The sequence below is a fragment of the Telopea speciosissima genome, chromosome 5, assembly GCF_018873765.1.
Source record: "Telopea speciosissima isolate NSW1024214 ecotype Mountain lineage chromosome 5, Tspe_v1, whole genome shotgun sequence".
In the NCBI taxonomy this organism is placed as follows: Eukaryota; Viridiplantae; Streptophyta; class Magnoliopsida; order Proteales; family Proteaceae; genus Telopea; species Telopea speciosissima.
In genome coordinates, this window is record NC_057920.1 from 60,926,270 (window position 1) to 60,952,329 (window position 26,060).

The 26,060-nt window shown below is 40.6% G+C and overlaps 1 protein-coding gene across 1 annotated transcript in view; it reads left to right on the forward strand.

Annotated features, from left to right (window-relative positions):
• Nucleotides 1-26,060, forward strand: part of LOC122662347 (rho GTPase-activating protein 7-like) — a 115,050-nt gene that overhangs the window by 86,078 nt on the left and 2,912 nt on the right. The window contains exons 14-17 of the mRNA XM_043857960.1: nucleotides 3,054-3,297; nucleotides 4,844-5,056; nucleotides 6,939-7,289; nucleotides 7,545-7,594. Of these exons, the coding sequence (XP_043713895.1) occupies nucleotides 3,054-3,297; nucleotides 4,844-5,056; nucleotides 6,939-7,289; nucleotides 7,545-7,594 (858 nt within the window). The remainder of the gene's footprint in view (nucleotides 1-3,053; nucleotides 3,298-4,843; nucleotides 5,057-6,938; nucleotides 7,290-7,544; nucleotides 7,595-26,060) is intronic.

The window sequence follows — 26,060 nt, forward strand, 5'->3', positions numbered from 1 at the left end:
CTAGTTGATCACGACCAATCAGAACCAGGTTCACAATCTTCCTCCATTGCTGATAATTTGTTATACCTTCAAGCTTCTTTTCTGTAATTCAATTGGCAGAAGAGGACACAACCTCTATGACAACTGCACTCTTTTGTTCATCACCCATAATAGTGTTCAAGCAAGACCACAAATCAAAGAATTCAGATAAGAGAAAGGCCAATACACAAACTGGTTGGCACCACCACCGAGAAGAAGTATCCTCCCAAACAGAAATTTCAGACCAGCAACCGAAAAGAGAAAATATCACCTCAACCGAATCACTTTTCTTCCACAAACAAGGGATTGAGACTCCCTTTAACCCAGAAAAATCAGATCAGCATAATCTCAACATCAAACGATCATAAACACCATCACAAACAACCAACAAATCTGCTTTTAATTTGGGAGAGCAGATTTACTTCATGTTCATCCAGCAACCACCAACAAACACCAATAAAAGAAACGCAGGGGTGAAAAATCACCCCCTTCCTTAGGTTCGAGAACCTCTGGTAAGGCTAACCAGCAATCGCAGAAGATAAAAGTGAAAAGAAAAAGAAGAGAAACAAAGAGAAGAAGGGAAAAGGACTTATGCAGGCCAGGAAAGCAGCTCTGATACCATGTTACCTGCAATAATAAAGAAGAGAAGAGAGGAAGGAAGAAGAGTACTGCAGCGCAGCCTTAGAATCTCATTAACATCTCACCATAAAGAGGGAACATATAAAGGAGGGTTGGGGGCAAATAAGGAAAAAACCAAAAAAGAAGAGACTACTTGGGATTCTCGGGATTAGCACCAGACGCTAATCCCGAGACCTCTTTTGGTCTCCTTAAACCACTCTTAACAGTGGTAGAGGTGATGTGGTTTTTTGGCTCCCCTCAGCTTTAGGTACGTTCTGCTCACATTCAGCTTGGGATCTGGTGAGACACAAAGGCCACCCTCCCCCTGGCATAAGATTGTTGGTTCAAAGGCTACAATTCACATCCCCCACCAAAGCTTTACTGCTTAGCTAGCCCTCTCCAATTGTCTCCCCACGCAGGCTTTCCTCATCCACCGCCACATCCAGGTCTCCCCTACCTGTTGACTTGTTGGAATGGGCATGAGAACTGGGACCATCTGTTCTTTCCTTGGCCCTTTGCTGCCTCTATCTGGAGGGGTGTCCTTAGTAGATGTTGGCCTGGCAGAAGAAAAATCCTTCCCCTTCAGAGAGAGTGGATCTGGGTTGACATGACATTTGATGGGAACTCCATTTGTGACTCCGCTGGCAAGCTCGCATTTTGTGCTTCCATCTCCCACATCTCGATGAAGCGTAATCTTAGGAGATGGACTTCCAACTCCCACTCTTTTGATAAGATTTGGAATGACATCTTTTTTACGTTAGCTCCAAGCTTGCCATGCTCCCTCATTTACCTGTATGGGATTCCCTAAGGAACAGTCTCATTATTGTGTCTTGGGGTTTGTCCCTTTCCATTTGACAGTTGTCCACCCCCCCCCTTCTTGGCTAGGCTTGTTGTTTGTTTTCTTTGTTCTTTCGCTCATTTTTCTTTGCCTTCAGGCTTGTATATTCTTCCCCTCTTCTTTGTAATATAATTTTTATTCATCCCAAAAAAAAAAAAAAAATACTCAACAAGAAAAAATTGCATCTAGACCCACAAAATTTTCATTGTCTCTAAATGGATGGAAAATCATTGTTGATGTAAAACTTATTGATTCTACTTCACTTTTGGCTATTCGCACTCACTCCCATTCTCTCATTTTATTTTATTGTACCTATGAAACTTTTATTTCACCTCACTTCTAAGCAAACAGAGCCTTAGTGAAACCAGCTACAGCTCCATCCCCGATACAAAAAAAAAGAAAGAAAGAAAGGGGGTTCGATGTGCAACCCATTTCAATCAGCACAGCAGCCAAATCTCAACCACACTGAGAACAAGGTTCAAGAACTCGGTTTTGACCAGCCAGAAATCGAGATATGGTCGAAACCAGGGATTTTTTCCCAGCCAACTCGATGAAGTGGTTATGAGGCCCAGAAATTGTTTTTTTTAATCTGATTTTTATTAGACAGCTTATTTTGACATTTTAAACACAATGCAAGAACTATTTTAAATAAAAAAGCCACTCAAAATGGTACTTGTGGTTTTGACCCAAGTTTGATAGTGTATATTGTTCTTGGACATTGGCTCAAAACCAGGACATGCACTTATTTATGCCAAATATCATTTAACATTTACTTAAGATATTTATGATAAAAATACCCCCCTATTTGAATACAATAAAAATAGTTATAAAAATTAGATTCCAAAAGGATAAAAAGTCAACCCCCCCGGTTCAAGAACAAAAATTGGATTTTCGGTGGTAGGTGCAATTTTCAACTTTCTAATGCTTGTTGTTTTTCTCAAATCTAAAAATTTCATAAATTTTAATATGGTAAAACATTGCTAAAAACCTAAAGTGCGGTAAAATATTCATTTGTTTTGATGTCTAAAAAAATATTTTCATTCAGAGCGATTTTAAACAGCATTCACGCTCACCAAATCAAGTTTGACCGGAACATAACTCCTTCAATATAAATCAGATTTAAGAAATCTTTGATTTATTGGAAAGTTTGACCGGAACATAACTCCAACATAAATGATATTTGGCATAAATAAGTGCAAGTCCTGGTTTCTAACCAGGTTTCCTCAAGTTTCGATGGGGATAAGTGACACTTATATAGGTGTTCAGGTCGAAACTTGTGAAATGTGGTCGAAACTGGTCGAGTAACGTGGGATTTTTTAAAGTCGCATGACATCTCGTCTCAGTTTCTTGCAAAACCAAGATATCGCAACTTTCAACTGAGATTTAGTTCCATGACTGAGAGAAAGGCTGAGAGGGAATTCACTTACCCCATAAGGAGTTTAGGCCACCTTCATAATCTTTATGGGCACATGCTACTTCATCTGCTGTGCCTCCCTAAGAAAATTACTCATCGCTTTTTCTTCCTCAATCATTCTTGCAGTGGTTCGGAAGTTGTTATAAATTTCTTTTTTTGGTGCAGAATACTTAAGATGATGCAAGCTGTGGCTTCTCACAAAGCTGAGAACAGGATGAGCTTGCCAGCTGTAGCATCTTGCATGGCACCCTTACTTCTTCGTCCTCTTCTGGCTGGAGACTGTGAGCTTGGCAATGATTTTAAAATGGGTGGGGATGGTTCAGTTCAACTTCTGCAAGCTGCTGCTGCAGCTAACCATGCTCAAGCCATTATAATAACTCTACTAGAGGAGTACAACAACATATTTAGGGTAAGTTTCACTGATAGTTTCTATGTAAGTTACTGTAAAATGGAACCTTCTTTTCTTTTATGATTCCTGTATGAGGCAATATCTGCTGCTTGATGTAACAACTTTGGTGGTAAGAAAGAAAAAACGCTTAAATAATTATCTCTTCTTTTTTTTGGGGCGGGGGGGGGGGTCTGGTATACGAACTTCTTTTATAAGTAGGTTGGTTATTCCTCCACTTTTTTAAAATTCCAGAGTCTCTATTTTCTTTGCAATGACATGCCACATAAGATTCTTGACTCCTCCTATATGCATGTCAGTCACTGATTTCCATTTGATGAGCCAAGTAGATTATCAAATTGATCATTTTTCTATTTGTTTTGGTGCGTTTTAAAAACCCTAAAATTTCCCTTGTATTGGGGAAAGAAAAAAGAAAAAGAAGCAGCAGCAGTAAGCAGCACCTGTCATTGGGGCTGCTTTGCATTTGCTTCTGCTTCTTCTCTTTTCTCTGGTGAAGTAAAGGAAAAAACATAAATAAAAAATAAAAACCAAAATTTTCGAAAAGAAACAAAGAAAGGGTGTTTAATGGGGAGCCAAATCAAGATTTAAAAAACCTATTATGACCAAAGGTAAAATGATCAATTTTGTTTTTTTGGATAAATAAAAAATTCATTAGCAAAGGAAAGAAAAAGGGTGGGGGGGGGGGGGGGGAGAGGATACAAATAGGCATGAGCCAATTACAAAGCCCTACCATACAAGGAAAGGACTAGCAGAAAGGAGGGCAAGAGCCCCAACAAAAACAACATGCTAAAGAAAGGGGAAAGGCCTGGACAACACACTAATGATCAATTTAATCATTTACTTGGCATCAATTCGAAATGAATGAATGATGTATGCATGGTCATAGAATCCAAAATAATGAAAGAATGAACTGATCTAATTATAAAACTAATGTCTAAACCTTGGGAACATTAATTTTCCCTCTTTATCAGAATTTATAGACAAATAAGCTCTGTCCACTTAATTACTTCCCCCAACCCTCTCTGTCTCTCTCAACTGAATTTGTTTTATTATGTGAAGGGAAAAATATAACTTGGTCCAGAATCATGCAATATAACATCTTTAGCCATAAATGGTCCAGCCTGGGGGTTTGTTCTTCTAAAAGCAAAATGGCATATTTAAAGACCATCCTTGCAATGGCTGAATGTCAAAACTTAGTGCTGCTTAATAGCATGTGATCAAGGCTACAAATATAGTCAGAAATAACTATTATTTATGTTTTGACAGGATCCGAATTCCAAAATTAAATACTTTGCTGATTTTGACCCGTATTGAGAAAAGCCATGTAAAAAGTACGAGAGTTTGTTTGCAGTCATTAAAATGTTTTGGTTTTGTCAATGACTGAAATCGAGACCAAAAATTAAAATAGTGTCATAGATAGACTAAAGTTATGATAAGCAAACAAATACTATTTAATATTTTGTTTCATTTGTCTTTCTTAGTTATCATCTTACTGTCTTACCATATTTTTTGTATGTGTGAGCTTTGTGAACTTATGGAAGTGTTGCAGGATCACCAGCTCCAGGATGGTTCCTACTCTCCTGAATTGTACTCTGATTCAGAAGGGAGTGGCAGTGAGGATGAGGAGGCCAGTGATGATGATGAGTGCAATTATTCACAGCTTGATCTTGATGCAGATACAGAAGAGGATTCTGAACATGTATCAAGTGGAACTTGCAGTGAAAGCAGTGGAAATGAAGGCAACAATCTAAATGATTATGAGGCTCGTTCCTGTACCTTAACAACCAAATCTACACTCATGCACACTCACTATAAGATGCTTTATTCCTGTTCATTTATGAGCCAACTGTAATTCTTAGTTTTCAGTTCAGATATGACCATGTGGCTAGGTTATCCCTGTGCATCATTTTGACCTTGCCCATTTTTCCATCACTCTTTTTTTTTTTTTTTTTGCAACATCATTCAGGAAATTTGAGTATTATTTTGATAGTTGAAGAAGGATTTTGAGTCTTCATTTGGATAAAGATAATTAAAATAAAATCATCATGATTTTTAAGTTGAGTTGAAGTATACGTCTGCAATATCTTAAGGAAAAAAGATCGATTCTTCAAATCAGGGTCCCAAACCCCTAGCTCTGGAGCAAGGTCAAGGTTAAAAATGGCAATTTCAGTGGTAATATTAATCTGTTTTGAGAATTCAAAAGTTTTTAACTGTTGAAAATATCAGATTTAATACGGAAATGTAATAACCATAAAGAGAATATTAGAAATTGCTGGCATTTTTAGAAATGATAAAATTTGCTTAATCACTCGCTTCTAAACCTCTATGTCACTGTGAATGATAATAACTACCATTTGAAGTGTGGAACATGATAGTGCTCTCTATCAGGATGGTGTCCAAACTCTTAAAAGTATAAACTTACTTTTCTAAATTAGAACTTTCAGCAAATGGTGCGTATTAAATTGGGAAGTTGGTAGGACAACTGCTGTTCTGCTGGGCCTAGTGCTGCAGAGTTTATAAATTCCATGTGGAAGTTTGCGTGGCAGTTGGTACCCTGATTTTTTGCATTTATGGGTCCCATCATCCTCTAGCCATCTGTCAACCTGCAGGCCGAACTGAATTTTCCCTGTGACAGAATAAAGCTTCGAAAAAATGGTTGAGAACTCCAAGATGGGACAGAGCAGTTTAACTCAATTGATCTCAGCATAGCCTTTTCCCAACTATCTGGGTTTGGCTACATGCACCCTGTTTAAACCATATTTATTGTTAAACCTAAGACATCCATGTCTTTTGTCACCACTTTCCTGATTCCTCCCATGTCATTTGCTTTCCTTGTCCATGCGCTAACCAGCTCAAATGATTATCCATTTGTCCCTCAACTTGTCACCTATCAGGGACACACCTACATTATGTCTAATTTGTTTATTTCTTATTTTCTCTGTTCTGTATTTATTTTTTGTTTCTTTGTCACCTGCTCTCACCTCCATACAGCATTGCTGGTCTTGTGGCTAAAAATACAAGTGAAAAGTCCAAATGCATGATCAACCATGGGGTTAAGTTGAACCACCATATTTGACATGTTAAAATTCAGAGGGTACCCTAACTATCCAGTGGTCCAAATTCAGTGCTTAGTCCTCCACATGGCTCAAATCTAGTGCTCATTGCAACATGCCCAGCATGCGTTCCATTGTGCTATCTTTTACCCCATTGCATCTAGTAGGTTTTGTACTAGGATGATTGAAAACTGTCATGTCCACTTGGGTTCGGAGACAGCTGGTAGTCATTATCGTTGTCAAGGGATAATATAATTTGCTTGCACAAAATTATTACAATTGAGGCTAAGGAGGCTCTAGCCCTTTACTTCCAGTGTATTTTTGAAGTTGAAGCACTAAATTATCACTAAAATAGGTCTCAATGTCCAGTGAATATCGTCAATTTATGCTAAGGCCAGCTTTAATTGTCCCTTGGTATCTTTTCAACAAATCTTCGTATCATATGATTCTTATTTGGTGTGGGTTACAACTTACAACTCAGGACACTGCATCTCTGTTTTTTACTTGTGTTCCATACATCTATATGGTGTTTCCTTCTTTTACATTGGTTTTATCTCACATCAAATTTATGATCCTCCTTTGAAGGTGCAGGTTTCTGAAGGGTCTGACTCCGGTTATGAGTCTTCTGCAGTCAGTGAAGATTCTGCTGCCAATCATGAGTCACCAAGTGAACCTCAGACTTCAGTGCCTCAGGATGCTGGTCTACAAAGCAATAACAATTTGAAGAGTGAAGAAAATATCAGTTTGGCAGTGTATGCTACTGAGTCTTGTGAATCTATGGGAGAAGTCCCTGCCTCAACAGTGGGAGATATCCCTACCTCAACAACTCCAGTGCAAAAGGAAACTGGTTATGATCGGTCTTCATCCAGTTCAAAATCTACAAATATACAGAATGAACCTGTACCTTGTGCCAAACGTCGAACTGTTTGGGGGCGTACTTCTGTGAGTACTCATTTGTTTCCTACTATTCATGATTTGGAATTACATTGTTGCCCTTTTATTCTTGGACCTTGATCATCCGGTGGCCTCTAGTTTTAGTAGTGTGCCTCCAAGATGTATTGGGCTTACTTGTGGTTATACTCTTTGCAGCTGGGTTATTCTGAATTACAATGTTTCTTTTATGTCCATATGTTACTTTTATCAATATAAATGTCAACTAGTTGCTATTGGTAATCAGGGTTCCTTTTCATTCTCCAGGCAATGAAAAACCTTTCCACAGAATCCATTGACCATCCAATTGAAGACGAGTAAGAGACACATCCATGACCTATCTGAAACAAAGGTTTATGTACATTTGTTTGAGAGATATTTGTATGTTTTCTTGCATCTTATACACAGTTTTGATGTCCTTGTATGGAATGATTGATGTTATTGATGCATTTTCAGTATTCTTAGATTGATTTTTGTTGGTAGTGGCGCTGATTTTTCGGAGGATTTAGCTGTGTGATTTATCAAATAAATGTTAGAGTTGTTAGAACTCATGTGATAAGGGTAGTTTGGGAACTAGTCTTATATCTAGTTGCCCTATTGTGTATTTTCTATTTTTTACCTTTCTTATCTTTTACCTCCCTAGGGAGGTGTATGTAATATTCTTAAAGTCTATTAATGAAGTAATATAGGTGTGGAGAGCTCTCTCTCACACACAACTTATTCCACCGAAATACACTCTTCTTCCTTCTCCAACATCTCCTTCGTTTCTCTCTTGCTTCCCTAACCTAAATCCCAACTTGGTATCAGAGCATAACCAGGTTTGAGAGTCGTGTTCAGTTCCTGGTTCCTATTTTTTTCCTTCTCTTTGAAATCCTAGGGCATAAAGGGTTCAAGGGTTTCAAGGAGGAGATTCCTATGTAAAGATTTGTTAAAAGAGTATGAAATAGGTCTCCTATAACCTATTTAGAAGATTGGAAGTACTACTTGAGCTATACTGAAGCTCTTTTGAAGATTTGGAGCTCACCCAGCTGCTGCCAGGATTTCCGCCAGCTTCAAGTTGCAGGTTCTCTACCTCCCTCTCTCGGCATGTGTTTGGGTATTGGTCTGAACTACTAGAATCGCCCAAGAGTCCTTATAATAACCCCTATGTCCCTCCTTGCTGATTGAAGGAGCTCTATGAGCATAACTCTTTTTCATGGGATTCCATTTGCTGCCCAGGTAAAGCCGAGAATGCTCTGTTTCTGTCTTTCTTGCTTTTGGACTGCCATATGCTGCTTCCTTGATTGAGAAATGCTTGTGGACAGCTCTTGTGAAGTCTTTGAACTTGTTTAAAGTGAATGTTGCTCATTGGAGAGTATTAGAGTGAAGTGTTATCATGGTTATGCTTGTTTCTTCTCTGCTGAAATCCGTTTTGGGGTTGAGTGTGTACTCCCCACTTGGCTTTGGTGTTCTTGTTTATGGTCAAGTGTTGTTTCCCTTACAATATGGTTGATTCATCCACATCTGGGCTTGGTTTGGCTGATTCACTACCCACTCCAACAGCTCCTCAGTTGGTTTATGAGAGCACACATCTACAGATTTCCTTTGTGAAGCTTGATGGCACAAATTACTTGGACTGGTCACACTCTGTGAAGCTTTCCCTTAGGAGCAAAGGGAAACTTGGGTACATTACAGGTGCTATCCAAGCCCTAGTACCTGGTTCACCTACCTATTAGAAATGGGAGACCGAAAATTCTACAGTCATGACATGGTTAATCTTCTCATGAAGCCCGAGATTGGGAGAAGGTTTATAAGGAATGAAACTTCCAAGGCAATCTGGGACAATGTCTGCCAAATCTTTGATAGAGTGGGTGACTCTGCCAAGGTCTATCAGCTTCACCAAAAGATTAACTCAATGAGGCAGGGTGACATGACCATTTCTGAATACTACAATGCTTTTCTTAGTCTTTTGGAGGAGTATGACCACTACAGGGATCTTCATTTAACCAACCCAGAGGATGAAGCAAAGGTTTTAGACTCTTGAAAAGGAGCGTGTCTTCACTTTACTTGGTGGTTTGAACCCTGACTATGAACCAATCAAGCTCCAGATTTTAGGCCGGTCCCCCCTTCCATCTCTTAGTGAGGTCTGTAGTTACTTACAGAGTGAGGAGACTCGGCGTGTTGCCGTGTTACTATGGAACCAACACTAGCATCATCTCTTGAGAGGTTAGCTCTCAATTCATGTTCTTTCCTAGACACCCGTGGAGGTGGTAGAGGCCAAGGGCCTAATCGTGAGGAAGACAGAGCAGTGGAGACAGTTGGTGCCAGTGGAGTTGGTAGAGACAGGTGTAAATGTGACCATCGTGGGAGATCTGGACATACTAAGGATAGATGCTAGACTCTTCATGGCCGTCCTCCTGGTACTCGTGGTGGTTCTCGTGGTGGCCGTAGAGGGGGAGCTCGAGCTCACTCCGTGATGACTGAGGCAGATGCTACACATGATGACTCCACTTTAGTGGATGCAGTGGTTCGCCGAGTCATGTCACAGCTGAGCACATCTTCTAGGCCTACCGTGGCCAGCTCATCTTCATCCTCAACTCTACAGGTTTCCACCTCAGCTTCTACTGCAGCCTAGTCTTGGGTCATTGACTCTGGGGCCACTGATCACATGATTGGTACATCCCATTATTATGATTCATATACCATTTGTTTTGGTAAGGATAAGGTTAGGGTAGCCGATGGTTCCCTTTCCTCTATCTCTAGTAAGGGCAGTATCCCTATTACATCATCCATTTCGCTTACTTCTGTTCTTCATGTCCCTAATCTTACTCTTAATCTTTTATCTGTGAGTTATTTGACTAATTCTCTAAACTGTTGTGTCACATTTTATCCTTCTCACTGTCTTTTTTAGGATTTGGTGATGAAGAGGATTATTGGTAGTGGACATGAGGAGCAAGGCTTTTATCTTTTTTACCCTTTTTTGCCTACAGCTCAGTCCTATGTGTGTGGACTTAATGATAATAGTTCTATGGAGTCTGTTATGTTATGGCATCGTCGTCTTAGCCATGCATCTTTTGTTGTAATGAGAAAACAGTTGCCTAACTTATTTTCTTCTATTGCTTCTTCTCATGTTTTTCAATGTGAACCATGTATGTTTGCTAAACATTGTCATTCTTCTTATCCATATCATGGTTATAGTTAATAATGAGGAATGAATTGATTCTTAGCAAGGAATGAGAGTTTACAGCTGAAAGGAATAGAAGAGGAGTTGGAAGAAAAGCACAATCGTGTATGTTGAGTAAAGCTCAACAGACATATTTGTTTCATTATAATTAACTTCTATGAATTACATTAACCTCCCTAGGGAGGTAAACAGAAATAAAACAAGAAAGGAAAAAATACAACTAAGTCATGTCTTATAACAAGACAATGACAAAACTACCCCTTATAACAAAACACTCTAATAAAATTAGAAAAATACAACTCTATCACTTATAATAAGAACAAAGACTAATGTACCCATAACGCACTCTAACACTTCCCCTCAAGCTGGAGAATAAATGTCATACATTCCCAGCTTGCATAAAAGAGTATTGAACTGATGTGGAATGAGACCCTTAGTGAAAATGCCTGCCAGTTGATCACCGGTTGCCACAAATGGAGTACAAATGCAACCTGAATCCAGCTTCTCTTTGATGAAGTGCCTATCAACTTCAATGTGCTTTGTTCGGTCATGTTGCACAGGGTTAGGAGCAATACTTATAGCAGCCTTGTTATCACAGGCTTCACAGCAGAGTCTCATAGGTGCTTCAGCATCAAATCCCAACTCTTGGACCAGCCGTCTCAACCATAGGAGTTTACATACTCCATGCATAGTTGTCAAGGTGTCGCCTAAGCGACGCCTAGGCATCCAGGCGCCTTAGTCGAGTTAGGCGCCTTGGACGCCTGGTTGGTTTCACCTTGACTTTTGGCCCTCCCCACCGCCTTGGGTCGCCTAACCGGCGTGACAACTATAACTCCATGAGCCATAGCTCTAAATTCTGCCTCTGCTCTTGATCGAGCCATAACGGGTTGCTTTTTACTCCTCCATGTGACCATATTACCACCCACAAAAGTACAATAGCCAGATGTAGATTGCCTGTCAGAAACTGAACCAGCCTAATCAGCATTAGTGTAGACTTCAATTCTCAAATGGTTGTACTTAGTATATAGGAGACCTTTTCCTGGAGAGGGCTGTGATGGTACCATTACCTCGCCGGCTAAATAAAATGTGGTCAGCTTGGCTTTTGGAATACCCATTCTTCAATATGGCCTGCCTAAACCTCTCAACCCAAGCCTTCGGGGACTGCTTGAGACCATATAGTGCCTTCTTGAGCAGACACACTTTCCCTTCAGCTGAGGGAAACTTGAAGCCAGGTGGAGTCTGCATATACACTTCCTCTTCTAGATCACCATGGAGGACAGCGTTCTTCACATCCAACTGATACAATGGCCAATCCTTATTAGCCGCCAAAGATAAAGAACTCTTATTGAGGAAGCAGTAAGAAGAGCTTCAGACCAAAAGGTTTTTGGAACATGCATGTCAAATAGGAGACTTCTAGTGACTTCCAACAAATGGCGATTTTTCCTTTCAGCCACCCCATTCTGTTGAGGGGTGTCCATACAAGCAACTTGATGGATAATGCCATGATTAGTAAAAAACTGTTAAAGCCCCCCATACATATATTCCCCCCCCCCCCCTTTATCAGAACAAACAATTTGAATGCGAGTACGAAACTGGGTATAAATGAGTGGATAAAAATTTTTAAAGGCATCATAAACCTCACTTTTTTGTTTCATCAAAAAGGTCCAAGTTGCCCTGAAACAGTCATCAACAAAGGAAACAAAATAATGATAGCCAAACAAAGAAGTAGTAGGGGAAGGCCCCCAAACATCAAAGTGCACAATATGGAAAGAAACATTGGATCTATTACCATGATAAGGATAAGAAGAACGACAGTGTTTGGCAAACAAACAGGATTCACACTGAAACACATGGGAAGAAGGAATGGAAGAAAACAAGTGGGGCAATTTTATCCTCATAACACCAAAAGAAGGGTGGCCCAAATGTTGATGCCACAACATCACAGAGTCAACAGTACTGTTGTCATCATGCCCACATGCGTAGGACTGAGCAGAAGGTAGAGGGGATGTTCCTTGATCAAGAAGGTAGAGTCCCTTTTCCTCATGTCTTCTGCCAATTACCCTCTTTGTCACCAAATCCTGAAAAACACAATGAGATGGAAAAAAAAGTAACAGAACAATTTAAGGATTTGGTTAGGTGGCTCACAGATAAGAGGTTAGTGTGCAACTGAGGAACATGAAGAACAGAGTCAAGGGAGATAAAAGAAGAGACACGAACACTACCCTTACCAGAAATAGAGGAAAGGGAACCATCAACAACTCTAACCTTTTCCTTACCAGAACAGATGGAGTAGGAGTCATAACACTGAGATATGCCGGTCATATGGTCAGTGGCTCCAGAGTCAATGACCCACATAGAGGTAGTGGAAGGGCCAGATGTGGAGGCCTGTAAAGTGGAAGCTGGAGAATTTGACACTGCAGGTGTAGAAGTAAGACCATCCAGATATGATAAAACCCTACGAAATGCTGCAATATCAGCCTGAGAGAGGGACGTGGTGTCTGTCTGGAGTCCATATGGAGATCCCATAGGTGCAATCTCAGTCATCACAGAGCATGTGTTGGCTCCCCTCCTCCTGCTGCCTTGCATACCAGGGGGAAAGCCATAAAGTGTCCAACATTCTCTCTCGTGTGTCCAAACTTCCCACAATGATCACAGCGGAACCTATCTCTGTCATTTCCTTGTGGTGGACCCTGGCCTCTTCCTCCAAGAGCTGACATAATGTAGGAATACACAAGAAATGATACTCAAATCCAATGGGGAGTACACACTCTACCCAAATAGAGACAGTTTTTTTCAGGGAAGACTTCTCCAAATAGCACACTTACAAGATAGGAGTAACACCCAGAGTTAATTGGGGAGTATATTCTCAACCCAAAAAAGGAGTTTTAAACAGTGGTGAACATAGTCTAGCAACCAAACAAGGCAAACATCTCAAAGAAATTCAACACCACCACATTCTTTAAAGTATAGCTCCATCACACAACCACTAGGGAAGCTCAAGCAACATCCTTACCAACACCAAGCAACCAAATCAACTAGGCAGTAACAAAGCCTAAAAAACAGCAGGCATATAGAGAGCAAAAAACTTGCATAATGCAAACCAAATCATTCTAACACCCAAGGAACTTCAGTTCACATCTCCCAACAAGAGTGACAAGAAGCAGGCCTTCCATTCTCACCAACTAACAACCATACAACGCATCAATCTTCAAAAAAGGTCAAACCAGAAGTAGAAACAGAGCTGCCAATACCTGTACAGCAGCAAAAAAGGGGAACTACTCTCCAATCTCCCCCCTTCAAGAACCAGGCCGTTAGGGCTTCAAACAAGCACCCCTAGGCGACTCAAACAAGCCTAGTTCCAAGGCAAACCAATCTGCCAAAGGCAGAATCGAAGCTCACATAACCCATGGCTGGCCGAAAAACTGGGTTATCTTCAAGATCTTCATAGGAGCTTGCAGCCAAGCAGCACTGCTCTCAACAACCAAGAGGTTAAGGATTAGATAATATACCTCTAGGCGATTCAGCAGCATCAGGTCTCACTCAAAGAGATGGAGAGACGAAGAAGAATCGAACACATCACTCCAAAGGCTGGCAGTAGCTGGAAATGCATCTTCTACTGCTTTGATCTACTTCAGCAGCTCCTAACATTACTCCATAATGCTTTGGTTTGACAAATATAAATCTACAGAGTGTAAAAAGTGTAGTATTTTCACATGTACAGCCTCTAATGGAACCCTTCACCTTTCTAGGGTTCCAAAGAGAGGTGAAGACAGCAACCAAGATCAATCGACTCTCAAACCAGAAATGTTTGCTCTGATACCAAGTTAATAATGAGGAATGAACTGATTCTTAGCAAGGAATGAGAGTTTACAGCTGAAAGGAAGAGAAGAGGAGAAGAGGAGAAGAGAAGAAGAGTAGAGGAGTTGGAAGAAAAGCACAATCGTGTATGTTGATTGTTGAGTAAAGCTCAACATACATATTTGTTTCATTATAATTAACTTCTATGAATTTAATTAACCACCCTAGGGAGGTAAACAGAAATAAAACAAGAAAGGAAAAAATACAACTAAGCCATGTCTTATAACAAGACAATGACAGAACTACCCCTTATAACAAAACACTCTAATAAAAGGAGAAAAATACAACTCTATCACTTATAATAAGAACAAAGACTAATGTACCCATAATTCCATAACACATAAATTCTAACAAATAGAACTGCTGCTCCTTTCCATATTGTGCATACTGATGTTTGGGGACCTTCCCCTATTACCTCTTTTTTTGGCTATCTTCTTCTTTTCTTTTTTTTTTTAAATTTTATATAATCACACACGCAATGCAATAGATTTCATTAAATTAAACAGAGGATGAAATTTAGCAAAAGTTCTAATCATGGATCCTCCATGAACCAAAACGATGAACCAAATTGCTTTTCACTACTTTAGGAAACAAACCCTATTTCAGTGGTACATTTCTAAAAGCATCCATCTACTTAGTTGCTGTAAAGGGGCAAATGCATGATACTTCCAACCTTGAAAAGAGAGAACAAATTAAAAGCTTTCCTTCCTTAGCCATCTGTAGAGCCCATTTCACTTCAAGGGTGTCTTTCCCTGTATAGAATGCCTCTTGGCCTTCCTTTCACGAAAACCTTTGTTTTGCACATCGATCTCGTTAACAGCTGGGTTCCTTGACACTTTTCCCTTCCCCTGGCACTTGCTGCAGCTCTCTCCATCTCCTTTGTACTGAATTCGAGGGAAATGGGCCCAATTTTTGGCAGCTGTGCTGAAAGCTTCTTTGTGGGTGATATTGGGTTCTCTAGCCTTCAGCCTCTGTATCTCTTCTTTGATGAAGTGATTGTAGGCTGATGGAGCTCGTTGCCTCTTCTCTGGGGGCTCATTGACTATTGGGTTGGATGGTACTTTCTCTTCATCATTGTCAGAAATGGCCATTGGTGAGCAATACTCATCTGAAGCTTTCAGAGGCTCCACTTCTTCAGCACAAACTTCTTTTGTTTGCTCATCATCAATGAGGGAAGTGTTGTTGAGTGAAGCTAAGACATGTAGAGGGAGAAATGAAGCTCTCATCATGTTTACTGTGAGGAGGCCTCCACAGTGACCACATCTTACTATGACAACTTTCAATAAGCTGCTACAAGGGACACTAACCTCCTTGTCGGCCTCATCCACCATCTCTAGAGAGTCATGTAGAGTTGTCTTTTCCTGCTTTTGGCGGTGTTGATGAGCTTCTTTATGGTGATTGTAGTTGTGTTATAGGAAACCCAATATTTGGTCATAATGTTGGACGGCAGTGGTTGTGATGTTCAGAGACATTTTGATTACGTCCTTCTGGCTTGATAGTTTCTCTCTCCGTCAAGAAGGATTCTTTTCTTCTTTGTTGTTCTTTGATGTCGTCGTCTTCTCCGTGGCTACAGTGGAAATATGGTTTCCTCCCCGAGAGGTCTCTCTCTCCGTTCAGAACTCCATGCGGATCCCCCACTCATGGCACAATGTTGAGAACTCATCTCAACCAAAACTCGTTGAATCCCCACTCATAGAAGGTTTCCTATTGATAGGAGAGAGAGAGAGAGAGAGGAAATCTACCTAGACTTCTTGGCTATCGTTATTTTATGTCATTTGTTGATTTTTCTCGTGCTACTTGGACTGTTCTTATGAAACATAAAAGTGATGTTTGTGATGCATTTCAGAATTTTTATCAGATGATCCTTACTCAGCTTGATACTTGTATCAAAATTCTTCGGCCTGATAAAGGAGAAGAATACATGTTCGGTGGCCTCCAAGCCTTCGTTACTAAGAATGGCATTATCCATCAGCTCACGTTTGTTGACACACCCCAACAAAATGGGGTTGTTGAGAGGAACAATCGCCATTTATTGGAGGTCACTCGTAGTCTCTTGTTTGGCATGCATGTTCCCTAGACCTTCTGGTCTGTAGCTCTTCTCACTGATTCCTTTCTCATTAATCGCATGCCTACCAAACTTCTTGATTTCAAATCTCCTTTCGAAATCTTATCTCCACAGGTTTCTGCTTTCTTCCTCCTAAAGTCTTTGGCTGTGTTTGTTATGTGCATGTTAACAAATCACATCGTACTAAACTTGATCCCAAAGCTCTCAAGTGTCTCTTTCTTGGGTACTCTTCTACTACCAAAGGTTATAAGTGCTATCACCCATCTTCTTGCAGGTGCCTAATCTCCAAAGATGTCACCTTCCTTGAGTCTGTCCCTTTCTTTGCACGTTCTCAGCATCTTCTTCAGGGGGAGAATTGTGGAAGTAAACAGACTGCTGATTTCCTTCATTATCCTCTTACCTATCTCTCCCTTTATGCTTGACATTGGAAAGCACAGAGCTGTGGATGTGGATGTGAATACAGAATTGGTTGTTGACAGTGGTTCTGGTAAGGAGAAGGATTACCACATCAAATACAAGTGAGGTGAAGGCTTGCATAATAAAGGTAAGAAGACCTACCAAGAGTCCTCTTTGGATCCAAATCCACATCCTAAGATTCGTTCTCCTCAATCAGGTGACATCCCTTCTCCTCCATCTGATTTAGACCTTCCCATTGCTGTTAGATAGGGGAAAAGAGCTTATACTAATTTTATAGCCTAGTTTGTTTCCTATGATGCTCTTTCTCCTACAGGTCTTGCCTTTATTGCTACTCTCTCTACTGCTTCTATTCCCAGGAAAGTTACTGATGCTATTTCTGACCCAAAGTGGAGACAAGCTATGTTTGAGGAGATGATGGCTCTTGAAAAGAATGGTACTTGGCAATTAATGGATCTTCCCAAGGGACATGTCCCAGTTGGATGCATATGGGTCTATACAATCAAGTATAAATCTGATGGTTCTATTGAGAGATACAAAGCAAGGTTAGTGGCCAAGGGGTATAGTCAAGTCTATGGGATTTACTATCAGGAGATATTTGCTCCTGTGGCTAAGCACAACTCTATAAAAGTTCTTTTATCAATGGCTGCCAATAAAGATTAGCCATTATATCAGTTAGATGTGAAGAATGCCTTTCTTCATGGTGAATTGGAAGAGGAAGTGTACATGCAAACCCCACCAGGCTTCAAAATACCTTTAGCTGAAGGGAAGGTGTGTCTCCTCAAGAATGCACTATATGGACTCAAACAGTCACCAAAGGCATGGTTTGAGCACTTCCGACAGGCTATTCTAAAGAATGGATATTCCCAGAGTCAAGCTAACCATACTCTCTTTACCAAGAGGGGCAATGGTACCATCACAGCCGTCATTGTCTATGTTGATGATATTGTAGTTACTGGAGATGATATGGCTGAGATAGATAAACTGAAAATCTACTTGGCTCAACAATTTGAAATAAAAAATCTGAGTCTCTTAAAGTATTTCTTAGGCATTGAAGTATCAAGGACCAAGAGAGGAATCAACATATGGCAATGGAAGTTTGTTCTTGATTTGCTGACAGAGACAGGGATGTTAGGCTGCAAACCAGCAAGTTCTCTTATTGAGCAGAATCACAAACTAGGAGAAGATTGTGGTCCTTCTCTTGTTGATGCGGGAAAGTACCAAAGGCTAGTGGGGAAGCTTATTTATCTCTCTATGACACGCCCTGATATCTCTTATGCTGTGGGAGTGGTGAACCAATTCATGCATGCCCCCAAGAGTGGCCACTTAGACGTTGTGTATCGTATTCTCAGATATTTAAAGTCTTCTCCAGGGAAAGGACTGTTGTATGCAAGGCACAATCACTTGAGAGTAGAAGGCTTCACTGATGCCGATTGGGCTGGATCCATTACAGACAGGAGATCTACCTCAGGCTATTGTACCTTTGTGGGAGGTAATTTGGTTACATGGAGAAGCAAAAAATAGCATGTTGTAGGCAGACCCAGTGCAGAGGCAGAATTTAGAGCTATGGCTCATGGAGTATGTGAACTCATATGGTTGAAAAGGGTTGTTCAAGAACTGGGATTTGACAATGAAGGCCCTATGAGACTCTACTGTGATAACAAGGTAGCCATCAGTATTGCCCATAATCCAGTGTAACATGACAGGACCAAGCACATTGAAGTGGATCGACACTTTATCATGGAAAAGATAGACTCTGGCTGCATTTGTACTCCTTTTGTGAAGATTGGTGACCAACTAGCAGATATCTTCACCAAGGCTCTGACCTCTGTTCAGTTTGGTACTCTCCTGTGCAAGCTGCGAATGCATGACATTTATTCTCCAGCTTGAGGGGGAGTGTTAGAGTTGTTAAAACTCATGTGATAAGGGTAGTTTGGAAACTAGTCTTATATCTAGTTGCCCTATTGTGTATTTTCTATTTTTGACCTTTCTTATCTTTTACCTCCCTAGGGAGGTGTATGTAATATTCTCAAAGTCTATTAATGAAGCAATATAGGTGTGGAGAGCTCTCTCTCACACACAACTTATTCCACTGAAATACACTCGTCTTCTCCCCATTGTATTCTTCTTCTTCTTCTTCTTTCTCCTTCTCCAACATCTCCTTCCTTTCTCTCTTGCTTCCCTAACCTAAATCCCAACTATAAACACAAACATAGACAAATCTAGAAAACAGGTGAATGGGAATATTAGTGTAAGATGGGAACGTATGCCTGATGTAGTTACATTCGTTACATGTTTTCCTTTTCTTGACGTTCTTTGTCTCTGTTAGCGAGGGCCTGTATATTGAATGGGTGGTTGAGTTCAAACCTGTATGTGCCTTTGGAGACTGATGTCACTAAACACAGGATTTCCTAATGGCAAACATTTTAACTCACCTCATAATTTTACAACTCACTAAAGTCAAGTGTCAAGACTGAATAAATTAAGTAATAAGATGTTAAAAAAAATTATTTTCCGATTATGTTCTAATTTTGGAGCTAGATCTTTTACTTAAAAACTCCATTTTATACTTGATGGGAGTTAGTGGTAACTCATATTACGTTTGCCAGAAAAGTAAGCCAGTTTGGTGGAGTCTGTTTGTTCTATTCCCTCCTAAGAAAGAGGAATAGGGTTGGAGGAACTTAATCCCATTTCTTGAAGTCTGAAAAGTTGCCCATTTTGTTAGAAGTTGTAGAATCTGGAATGAAAACCCACAAAACTTTCTACATAAACTTTGATTGGTTTTGTAAACTATATATTTTTGTCATCAGCAGATGCTACCTCTTAAATAGGGCAGTTGAATCTTTTTTCTTGCAGATAGCAATGTGTTATTTTGGTTTATTTATGAGGTTGCTCATTCTCCTTCCTCTTCATTGAGATTAACTATCACTGGATTGATCGGAGATGTTTTTTTAATATTCTAAAACAGTTCAAGACCCTAGGCATACCCTCAAATACTTTATTGATCTCTCTAAAAATATTCTATCATTAGGGTGTTAAGGTCTCCAAGTCCAATATCTGTACAATTTGTACGAGTCACGAAACGAGAAAAAATGAGAATATCTTCAACAGTTGCATGGTATTTCTTGTATAGTAACATTGAGGTGCACAGAAAACCTTTTAAGTCTTTAGCAGGCTACAGCCACCCTGTGAAAGAGTTCCAAATGATTTTAGAATTCTATACTTCTTCTTTCCCACCAATGACCACAAGTTATCTGGATGAAGGATAAGATCAAAGTCTTCTTCTTTCCTTAGTTATGTTAATGCCTTTTTAGAAGTTTTATCATTGTCCCATGACCTTTTTATTTCATTACTTAGTCATGGTTCTATTATGAAGATGTTAATGAGACACAAGCCCTCTTTATTTATAATAGAATGTTATTAAGTATAAGTTATGATAATACACCTAGGGCAACATTAATAAACCCTAATAAACAATTATACCCTTGTACCCATATTACGACACTCCCCCTCAATTTGGTGCATAGATATCAAGCATGCCTAACTTGCTAACAATGGAAATAAAACTTTTAACACTAAGTCCCTTGGTAAAAACATCAGCTAACTGTCCATCTGATGGAATATATGAAATACAAATAAATTCCTTGTTCTAGCTTCTCCTTTATAAACTAGAGGTTAATCTCACCATGTTTCGTTCAATCGTGCTGGACTGGATTATGGGCAATGCTGATTTCTGATTGCTGATTTGCTATCACAGTAAAGGAGCATAGGAAGCTCGCCTGAGACACCTAGATCTTGAAGTAAACCTTGAAGCCAGAGTAGTTCACATATGCCATGAGTCATAGCCCCAAATTCTGCTTCTGCACTGGACCAAGCTACTACAGCTTGTTTCGTGCTCCGCCAGGTAACAAGATTGCCACCAACATTTGGACAGCCAGCCCAATCTGCATCTGTGAAGGTCTCAATACGCAAGTGATTGTGTGAAGAGAAGAGAACAACTTTCCCAGGAGCAGATTTAGGTATCTCAAAATTCTATATACTGCCTCCAAGTGTGATGAGTGGGGATCATGCATTTACTGTCCTTGTGTGGGATAAGTATATTAGTCTTCCAACCAACCTCTGATAGCTGCCCTTGTCAACTGGTTTACCATCCTTTTCCTTGAGATGAGAATTGGTTTACAACCTGACATTCATGTATGTGACAAGAGATCAAGGGTATACTTCCGTTGAGAGAGGAAGATACCTTGAGCTGACTGAGCGACTTCTAGGCCAAGGAAATATCTCAACTTATCCAAGTCTTTCATCTCAGACTCTATTCCCAGATAAGTCTTAGTTGAGATATCTCATCCATACTACTCCCAGTAATTACAATGTCATCTACACAGACAATCAACACTGTGATATGGCCACCTATCTTCTTAATAAACAAAGTATGATCTGCATTACTCTGTTTATAACCAATGGACACCATGGCTCTATGGAATTGTCCAAACCATGCCTTGGGAGACTGTTTTAACCTGTACAGAGGCCTTTTTAACTTACAAACCTTCCCCATGGTTTTCCTGGGATGCAAATCCAAGTGGGATATCCATATACACCTCCTCTTCAAGTTCACCATGGAGAAATGCATTATTGACATCCAGTTGCTGAAGGTCCCATCCTAGGTTGATTGTACATGAGAGAATAACTCTAATTCAATTTGGCTATTGGTGCAAAGGTCTCCTGATAGTTGATCCAAATGTCTGAGTAAATCCTCTGGTAACCAACCTTGCTTTATATCTATTTACTGTTCCATATGCTTTCTGCTTAACTGTGAAAACCCATTTACAACCTACAGGTTTCTTCCCTAGAGGAAGATGTACCAAGTACCACGTGTCATTTTTCATATAAGCCCTCATCTCTTCATTCATTGCTTCTTTCCATCTTGAGTTAGCCAGTGCTTCCTGCCAGGTGTTAGGAATGGAAACAAAGGACAATGAAGAAACAAAAGTATGGAAGGAGGGAGAAAGGGAGTCATATGAAACAACGTTAGAAATGGGATGCTAAGTGCAAGTTCTACTGGGCAATTGGTAAATTATGACTAAGATCAGTAAAATTAGAAGACTCACCAGATGGAATGGGATCTTTGGAAGGACTTGAATCCGGTAAGACCGGTTAGCTAGGTGTGATGATGGTGGTCTTGTCAACTTGCTTCTTACCTTCTTACTTCGATCGTGGACAAAAACTCTAGAGGAGATACAATGGGTGGCTGCTCCCCCTAAACCGTTGGCTGTCCTTGTTCCTGTCCTGTCACACCCTCTTCCAGCTCAAGTGAGGTGTCTTCTACCGCAAGTATATCCAAAGGAGAAATTAAGGGCATCTCTTCCCTTGGAGAGGACTCCCCTTGAAGAGGTGCAGTAGATGAATAATAAGGCTTTGATTCAAGAAAGATCACATCCATGGTGATAAAAAGCTTCTGTGAAGAGGAATGATAGCACTTATAACCCTTTTGAGTAGCAGAGTAGCCAAGAAAAATACACCGAAGTCCCTTGGGATCAAACTTGTCACTTACATGGTGATTGCGAGCACAGAGCACACAACCAAACACCTTAGGTGGCACAACAAAGGAGGAAGAACCTAGGAGAATCTCAAGAGGGCAAGCAGGATGCCAACATACAGGACGGCATCTGGTTGATAAGATAGGCTACCGGGAGAACTGCATCACCTCAATACTGGGGAGGAATTGTCATGGCAAACATGAGGGAAGGAGCCACTTCCAAGAGATGGCGATTCTTACATTTAATGACACCATTCTGTACAGGGGTGTCAACACAACTAGTCTTGGGAATAATCCCATGGTTAGACAAATATAACTGGAAAGCACCATCCATATACTCTTTTCCATTATCAGTACGAACGATCTTGATCTTGGCATCAAATTGAGTCTTTACCATCTTATGGAATAACTGAAAACAAGGGAATACATCACTCTTTTGGTGTAAAAGATAAATCCAAGTGGTGCGGCTAAAGCAATCAATGAAGGTAATTGATAACCAGAAATAGACAACACCAGGTAGGGCCCCACACATCAGAATGTATCACACCAAAAGGAATTAAATTTCTATTATCAAAAATAGGGTAACCAGATCTAGTTTGATTTGCAAAAATGTAAGCATCACAAAAGAAACTATTGGGGTTACATTGTTTAACTAAATTAGGAAAAAGATTAGATAAAGTTTCTACAGGTGGGTGACCCTAATGCCGATGCCATCAGTGTAACTCCGATAAAGAAAAAGTATACGAACCAGGGAGAGATGCTACATTAGTCAAAGCTGATGGAGAGCTCTCAAGCAAGTATAGAACACCAACCATTTTACCATTGCCAATGGTACGTCCCTTTTCCAAGTCCTGAAAAATACAGTGAGATGTAAAAAATGTTAATTTGCAGTTTAGATCTTGTGTGAGACTACTAATAGACGAGATTAGTAGAAAAATTATGGGCATGGAGAACAGAGGAGAGGGATAACAATGGAGAACACTTGATCATAGTTGTCAAGGCGTCGCCTAGGTGGCGCCTTGGTCGACTTGAACACCTTGGTCGCCTATGCGGGCTCCTTGGATGCCTTGTACGCCTAGTTGGTGTCACCTTGGATTTTGGCCCTCTCCACCGGCTTGGGTCGCCTAACCGCCGTGACAACTATGCACTTGATCGATCCCTTTCTAATGTAGTCCTAGATTGGTCAGAGGCCAACTAGGAGCCTGTACGATATGAACTGGTAGTCCGATTGGGGCAAAATATGATTTTAGGTCAAAATTAGTGTTAGGGTTTGAGGTATTGGTTATGCTAGGCAGGTGTAGGGGAGTCTATCAGTGAAGGTCTTGAGATGGTTTGGTAAGTATTTGAGTGTAATTAGAATAGGACAGCAAATTAGGTTTAGGGTTTATGGGTTTTTGAAAAGTGTAACTTGAGGGAATTTAGGGTTTAGAGTGAAGGTGTGGACCTAGGGTTAGGATCGAGTGTTAAAGGGGGGGTGTGAGTACGGTTCGGTCAGATTATGGAAGGTTTTTGGAGGCTGGAATTGGCTGGACAGGAAGTTAGGGTTTTGGGGTTTAGTGGGGGATGAAGGAATCTAGGGTTTGGATGGGAGTTTGGGGACCAAACTCAGATCGAGTTTCCCAATAGAGGAGGGGAAAATTCTATTCAAATTTGGGGCTGAGGTGATGGCTGGTTTGGTCTGTGGGTGACTTAGGGTTATGGGAAATTGAAAACAAGAAGGGGAGAAACTTAGGTTGGGCTGTAGAGGATGAGAAGAAGTATGGGGTTGGGGATGCTTCCAAACTTATTTGCAGTAGCAGAGAGTAATCGGCAGTAGCTTGTAGTGTCAGTAGCTTGAATAAAAAATTGGAACTTGGACAGAAAACTTGAAGGAGAGCTTGAACAAACCACCCACGCTTCACACTGCAAGGTGTCGATTGGATCACACACCAATCCCACCAGCTTTGATCACACACAAAGCAAACCTTCACAGTGGAAGAGAAGCAGCAGCAGCTTGCAAGAGTAATTTAATTTCAAAAGTGCAGAGTGAAGAGCTCCACAGTTTTCATTGCTTAAATAAGGGCCTAAGGGCCTTACACCTATTCAGCCTAGGAGTGTGAATACTCCTAGCCAACTATACTAGTTCACCTCTTTTTCTAAATTCGTGGGAGTGTAGTGTGGACCCCAAAAAAAAAAAAAAATTACATAAAATAAAAGTGGTGACTTAAGTCAGTTAAATTGAACCACTGGTTCAGCCAGGTTGGGCCGGTTCAATTTAAAAACATAAAAATCTTTAAAAAAAACTTATAGAACTAGTACTACTACTACTACTTGGGCGGCAGCTGCTTGTTCCTCTTCTTCTTGTGGATGTAGTGCTTCAGCTCTGCATCACTTTCCTGAAACAGGGGGAGGGAACCATCTGCAACACGAACTCTATTGTTACCTGAGGAAGATATTGAAAAAATTGAGAAGGGGACCCAATCATATGATCGGTGGCACCTGAGTCGATTATCCAAGGAACGGAAACGATTGAGGCACAATGGCCACCGAAAAAAAATACCTGAGGGAGTAGGAGATGAGTCAAAGGGCATGGGCAAAGATGTAAAGGGCTGACAATGGAGGCAGAGTTATCAACATTACTACAAGGGAATTCCCATGGGAAGAATTCCAACGAGATGGAGTGCCTGAACCAGAGTAAAGGGCTGATCACTTCAATGTCACAGGATGGAGCATAGCAGTGCGGGGACTGTCTTTAGATTGTAGCATGGCCATAAGCTTGTTCAAGAGAGGGAAAAGGATCACGATTCAGGACATGAGCCCTAATCTGATATTCTGATCGAACTCCATATTTAGGCCAGCAAGAAAGTCATATACTCATAGCTTATCTTCCCATTTTCTGAATGCAATGGTATCTGAATCACAGGTAGTAGAAAAACTCCAATAGAATATAACTCTTGCCACATACCTCGCAGGGCAGAGTAATACTGGGACAAAGACAATCTCTTTTTTGCTTGGTATCATGAATCTTCTTCTATAGTTCAAAACACTATGCATCATTACCAACCTGGGAGTAAGTCTCCTTTGCAGCCTTCCAGATTTTAACAGCGGTGTCTAGGAGAAGATATCCTCATGCAATGGTAGGATCCAAAGAGTTGATGAGATAAGACAAAAAGATAGTTGTCAGTATCCTATTTAATTTGAGAAGGACCAGCAGCAGTAGGCTTTACAGAGTCCCTTGAAAAGAAGCCAGAAAGGCAATGGAAACCAACATCAAGAGAACATGAACAAGACCACATCAAGTAGTTGCTCCCGTCTAGTTTGATGGAGCTCATAGAGAATGAAGGGAAGTCATGCTCGCGCTGTAGGACTCCTTCCTGACCAGTGGATGCAGTCGACATGTCTGGCATTGCTGCTGATCAAATATGGGTAACAGAGAAGGATCCTACCGCATAAGAAAACTCCAAAAACCAGTAGATGGAGATTTAGATCATAGTAAGGTAAGAAACCCTTGGTGGGAAAGAAATCACCACCAAGTGAAAAGAAAAAAGAAGGGCAAGGCAGTAGTGGTGGCTAGTGGTGACGGTGGAAGAAGGTGGCAGTGGTGGTTGGTGGTACAACCACGAGAGAGGAAGGAGGCGGCGGTGACTGGCAGTAAAACAAGAGACCGAGAGAGAGGGTGGCAGCGGTAGGTGGTGATGGTGAAAACGAGAGAGAGAGAGAGAGAGAGAGAGAGAGACCGATCATTAGAGTTCGGATCCCAATGTTGAT